This window comes from Chrysemys picta, chromosome 13 (genome assembly GCF_011386835.1).
Source record: "Chrysemys picta bellii isolate R12L10 chromosome 13, ASM1138683v2, whole genome shotgun sequence".
Lineage (NCBI taxonomy): Eukaryota > Metazoa > Chordata > Testudines > Emydidae > Chrysemys > Chrysemys picta.
In genome coordinates, this window is record NC_088803.1 from 13629096 (window position 1) to 13635400 (window position 6305).

A 6305-nucleotide genomic window follows, 5' to 3' on the forward strand; every position below is an offset into this window, starting at 1 on the left:
CATGCCTGTGGACAGTCAACATCAGCAAAATGTCTTGTGGCCTGCAATCAGATTACCCAGATAGACTGCATGCGGCCTGCGGGTCACAGGTTGCTCACAACTGTGTTAGACCAATTAGTTAAAAATCCATACTTTCCTCCTTGGACAGATCCATCTATCCCTGGGTCTGATAACTTAACAGACATTATTTATGTATTAGATATTATCCATTCATTGAATTCCCATGTATATTAATTATGTTTTTAAATTTTATTATTTTTTCCGTTTCTCTCTGGACACAGTTTTGCTGAAGAATAATACTTACTTATCTCATAGAACTGGAAGGGACCCTGACAGGTCATCAAGTCCAGCCCCCTGCATTCACTAGCAGGATGAAGTACTGATTTTGCCCCAGACCTCTAAGTGGCCCCCTCAAGGACTGAACTCACAACCTTGGGTTTAATAGGCCAATGCTCAAACCACTGAGCTATCCCTCCCCCCCATTATTTTGCGATTCTGGAGAATCCCAGAGCTGTGCTGCTCCCATGTGGTGTAAGCGGGAATTGCGCTTTGTTCACAATTTTAAACACACAGGGTTTACAGCTTTCAGCACCCCACTATAAAAAGTGTTCCCACGCCACTAGCTGGTCTGGATTCCATCTATGAATTTGTCAGTGCTCAGCTAACGCCTATAGACTTGGCAAGATATGGCACCTGGTTTGTCGGCATCACACCCATTATTCAATATTTGTTCCCTACTGAGATGCTATAGACTGTAATCAAGTCACCCCGTAACCTTCTCTTTGTTAAGATAAATAGACTGAGTTCCTTGAGTCATTCACTATAAAGCATGTTTTCTAATCCTTTAATCATTCTCATAGCTCTTTTCTCACCCCCTCCAACTTTTCAACATCCTTCTCTAATTGTGGGCACCAGAACTGGACACACTATTCCAGCAGCGGTCTCACCAGTACCAAAGAAAGAGGTAAAATAACCTCTCTACTCTACCCAAGATTCCCCTATTTCTGCATCCTGGAATCGCATTAGCTCTGCTGGCCAAAATATCACATTGGAGCTCATGCTCAGCTGATTATCCATCATGACCCCCAAATCTCCTTTTGTATATGGAAATAATAGCACTGCCCTGCCTCACAATCACTGTCCATTACCCAGAGCAGATTCACTGGGATAATGTATAATTGTTATTAGAAACATGGGCCAATGACTCAGCTGGTATAATGCGGTGCAGTGCCATTGTTTTCACTGTAGAGGCAGTGATTCACATTATCTAAGGCTCTAGTCCAGTATCTAGAAATGAATCAATAAATAAAATAAATCAAAGCATATAGAGCTTTCTGGGTCTGTCATATTACCCATTGCGAAATACTCATTCATTACTGATGCAGAACACTGTTACCTTTCTACACAAGAGATTCCTGTCCCAGAGGAAACCAGAAAGTATTCAGACTCCCCAGAAGTAATTAACTCTTGCTCTTAGAGTCAGATGAATAAAGGATTTTATTTTCCAAGAGGAGAGGGATTTATTTTTCCAAGATAAGGTAAGTATATAAATTTGATCAACACCCACATAGAACCCCCTCACCCTGCAGGAGCTGACTTTGGAGGGTAAAGTGTAGCTGATGGTGTTACATGTTGTATTTGTGAGACACAGAGAGAAAGAGAGAGAAGGAGACAGAGAGAAATAAGGGAGGGAGATATTAACTAGATAAATAGATAGATAATGTGTATGGGGAGAGAGAGAGAGAAAGATTTATCTTTCAGGGCTATATGGTGATAACAAAGTCACTACAACTAGTACTTTACCCCCAGTTCCATTATATGTTATATACATTATTTATATATACATTATATATAGTTCCATTAACTTCAGTAAAAAGAACAGGAGTACTTGTGGCACCTTAGAGACTAACAAATTAACTTCAGTGGCATCACTAAGTAAAGCGCTTTTCAAGTTCAGTAAGGGTGTCACAATAAATCTGTCTCTTTGTCTATCTATGTCGGGGAGTATGCATTACAAGTCCGAAGGTCATAGAATCATAGAATATCAGGGTTGGAACGGACCTCAGGAGGTCATCTAGTCCAACCCCCTGCTCAAAGCAGGACCAATTCCCAACTAAATCATCCCAGCCAGGGCTTGATCCATGATCTCTTTCTGGAAGCTAGGTGAGTTTGCTTTTATTTTACTCCTCTTTAGTCTGTTACATCTATAGAGGTTTGCTCCATTTCAAAAGAAACTCTTATCTGCAAACACTGAACCTTATCCTCAAAATCTATATCTCCCTGTGGAAACTAGCAGGGTCTAGAGCCCGTCAGCCCTTCTCAGGAACCAGCCAGGATTGCAAAGCCAATGTTGGATAATATAACCCATCAGAGCCAGGGGAGGCAGCAGCCTGAAGTTTCTTGCTCAGAAATCCTTGGATTTACTGGCAGAGGGATTGTCATTCTGAGAGAGACCTCAGTCTCCTAGGAAGGTGGGTCTTGTGCTGAAGTTGACCTCTCTATGTATCGGAGTTCCATGGCTGTAAAATAACATTTTCTTTCTCTGTTTATTGGGGCAGGTACAGACAAGCTTTCTAGGGCAGGTCCTGTATGTCAGGCAATGCCTAAACGTATAGCAGCATGTAGAGTACAGTACACATGTAGTTACATGCCAGAGTGAAAGTCAGGCTGTGCCCATGTGTAATTGTGATGATGCTGCAAAGAAAGGCTCCAGCATTGGGAAGGCAAGTGGGAAAGGTTCCTGCAGGGGGGGGGGCAATGGGGCCATTATCTCAGCTGGGGGTCCCCTGGTGCTAAATAACAATAATATGAAGACTCATAAGATATCAGGAGGAGGAAGATGACAACTACTGTCCAAAATATGCCTCTTGAAAATGAATGCACATTTGTATAACACAGGCTCTGATTTTCAGGAAGATTAAAGGCCAAAGACTAGAAGCCATAAAAAAATAGACAAGTTATTTTATGTAATCACATAGCTATGAAAAAGGTTATTATCCCAGAGGAGTAGAACAGTCAAGAAATCTAGAACAAACTTCTATAGAACACTTTGGATCAGGTGGTTTCACTGCCTGTCTATTTGATTCAGTTTGGTTAAGAAAATGTAGCCAAAACACAAAGCCTTGGTTGATTTTTCATCACTTTGTAGGCAAGTTATCTTCCTGCTAACCATTTCACTCAGGCTTTAGGAAAGGTTTGGTTTTGGAAAACTGAAAACTAAACATTTCTATGGAAAACTGATTTTCTTTTGAAATCCTTTTGTTGTTGTTTTCTGTGTTTGAAAAGATGAATAAAAACCATCTTTGGGCTTTGGAAACAGATTTTTTTGTTCATGTTTTGGAGGGTCAGATTTTCACTGTAAAAATGGGAAATTTTGAATAAAAATATTTTTAAACAAAAATACAATACATCATCACCCCAGATACATTGCCTGTTTATCAGAGATGCTGAGCACGTTGAGATCCCATTGATATCCATGGGGATTTGTGGGTGCTTTACGTCTCTGAGCATCAGGTCAATTACCGAGTTGCCTAAATGCAGATTTCAGTGCCTAACTGTAGGCACGCAAGTTTAAAAGTGTTAGTCAATCATTTATAAGACATGTCAAATATTTGTGCTGTTTCCTCAGTATGGCTCTAGAGACTATTCAAAAGGCAAAGACTCTGTCCTGAAGAACTTATAGTCCAAATTAGGACAGGATGAGAACTGGTGTCCTCATTAGGGAATGGAAGGGAAGACAATGGCTGTAATAAGAAGAACACATGATTACTTTTGTTAGTAACACGTGCATGCTGAGGATTTCATAATCAATCAGCTAAACAGAAAGAGCGCTCTGACAGGCCTCCATAACTGGTCGCAGAACAACAGATTTTGGCCCTGGTGCTGTAACGAATGGACTCCTGTGCCTGTCCGGAACCCCATTTACCTCAGCGGGACCCCGCACATGGGTGCAGGGGTCCATCCAGCAAATCCAGCTCAATGAAATGGGCTGTGAAGTGCTGTTCTATTCTGCCATTTGCTTATCAATGACACTTACTTTTCAACCAATCCCATCCTTCAGCTCACGTCATCTCCATTCCTTTCAGCATCTGTTGAGGTTACTGATCGAAAACGAGATGGAGAGACAGTGATGCTAAGGGAGTTTGAGAGAGATTCTCCTCCCTCTAGTGTGTCATCAACCAAAATGTCTACTGGGATTGATTTTTTATGTCAATGGGGTTACACAGATTTGGTTGACGGCAGAATGTGTGTAGACAATGGGGTCAAATATGTGTTAGAATTTCAGACCAGGATGCTCAGCAATTTCTGAAAATCAAGCCCCTTTATGGTTTCTCAAGTCAACCAGCAAATTTGAGAAAATCAAAATCACCATCTACTTTGGCAAACCTTGGCCAATAAAATTACGCTAGAAAGAGAGAACACATTCTGATGTACGTATCCCATGTTTAATGTCCAGGGTTGGAAACTAGTGAAAAACATCTTCGATTTGCAAACCTATCACTTATCGAGCTCAATTCACCACTGCCCATTCCACTCAAGTCATTGCAGTTGTGCTGGGGAAAAGCTAGAGTAACACAGGAGTTAATGAGACTTATTTATACCAATCACTGACACAGATATTTACTATGCCGCTTTCACAAAGTTATCTGACCAAAAAAAGCAGTGATCGGAAGGTTATTTTCAATTTAGATTCTTAATACTCTTTGTCCACCTGTAAGCCAACACAGTGTACTGGATGGATAATATGGGATCTGGTTTAGAAGAAAGGGCTGTACATGAGGTTTCTAAAAGCAGATCTCTCTTGTATGGCTCACAACACAAGAAATGGGGTCAAATAGGAGAACTAATTGGACACGGTGTTGACACCAGTGTAATCAAAGAAAATATTTGTGTAAATCCACATGGAATAGGACCCACTTTATTTTTTATCCAACTTAGAGTGTTGAATTAGAAATGTGAATTTGTCCATCTGAGTCCCCTTGGCTTTCAAAATCTCACTTGTGTTTTATCTATCTATCTATCTATCTATCTATCTATCTATCTATCTATCTATCTATCTATCTATCTATCTATCTATCTATCTATCTAATTGAATTTCCATAACCTGCTATGTTGGTTAATTTCATTTCTTTTTCTCTTCATACAGATCACTAAATGTGAATGGAAAACCAAACCAATGTGAATGAATTTATTCTTGTGGGACTTTCTAATTACCCGGAACTTCAATTTTTCCTCTTCCTGGTGTTTTTAGTTATTTACCTAATCACCCTGGTGGGGAACATGATGATTATGCTGGTGATAAGGGCTGATCCTCAACTCCAAACTCCCATGTACTTCTTCCTGTCTCATTTGTCCTTTGTTGATATCTGTTATTCCTCAGCCACTGTCCCTAAGATGTTGGTGAATTTCCTAGCAAAGCACAAAACCATTTCTGTCAATGGCTGCCTTGCCCAGATGTTCTTCATCCTCCTCTCAGCTGGCACTGAAGTTTTTGTGCCCTCGGCAATGGCTTATGACCGATACACTGCCATATGTCACCCATTGCATTATGTGGGGACCATGAACAAACGAGTGAGCAGACAGTTGGTGGGTGGTTCTTGGATAATGGGACTCTTGTATTCACTGGTCAACACTGTCCCTGTGTTAAAGTTACACTTCTGTGGGCCCAATGAAATCAGGCATTTCAGCTGTGAGCTCCCTTCGCTACTACAACTATCTTGCACCGTGACCTTGACCAATAAAATAGCTCTTCTTTCTTCTGCTGTGATATTTGGTTTCAGCTCCTTCCTCTTCACCTTGGTCTCCTACATTCACATCATCTCCACTATCCTCCGAATACGTTCCTCGGAGGGAAGACGTAAAGCCTTCTCTATATGCAGCTCCCACCTCATTGTGGTGGTTTTATTGTTTGTGACAGCTCTTTCCCAGTACATGAAAACCAGTTCAGTCACTTCCCTGGTTCTAGATGAACTCTTCTCCCTCCAGTACAGCATCTTGACCCCCATGTTGAACCCCATCATCTACAGCTTGAAAAATAAAGATATGAAAACTGCTCTGACAAGAACACTAGGGAAAATTCAAGTTTCTCATGCAATGTAACCATTTCTAGGTTTTATCATTTTCAATAAAATTATAATATAAATTGAAGAATTGTGGGAACTGCACTATCTAGATATTTTGAGTTCTTTCAACTGGTTGACACTGATACACAATTGGCAATCAATTTAGTCTAGATCAGGGATCAGCAACCTTTGGCACGCGGCCCGTCAGGGAAATCCACTGGCAAGCTGGAATGGTTTGTTTAC

General features: G+C 40.8%; 1 protein-coding gene across 1 annotated transcript; it reads left to right on the forward strand.

Annotated features, from left to right (window-relative positions):
- Positions 1–5505: 5505 nt before the first annotated feature.
- On the forward strand, positions 5506–6099 carry LOC135975138 (olfactory receptor 5V1-like). Its single transcript, XM_065565189.1, has one exon. It carries the CDS (start codon positions 5506–5508, stop codon positions 6097–6099), a length of 594 nt encoding a protein of 197 aa, XP_065421261.1.
- Positions 6100–6305: the final 206 nt, after the last annotated feature.

Excerpts from the sequence above, each read along its gene's own strand:
- LOC135975138 (XM_065565189.1), top strand. The coding sequence starts at position 5,506 with ATGGCTTATGACCGATACACTGCCATATGTCACCCATTGCATTATGTG.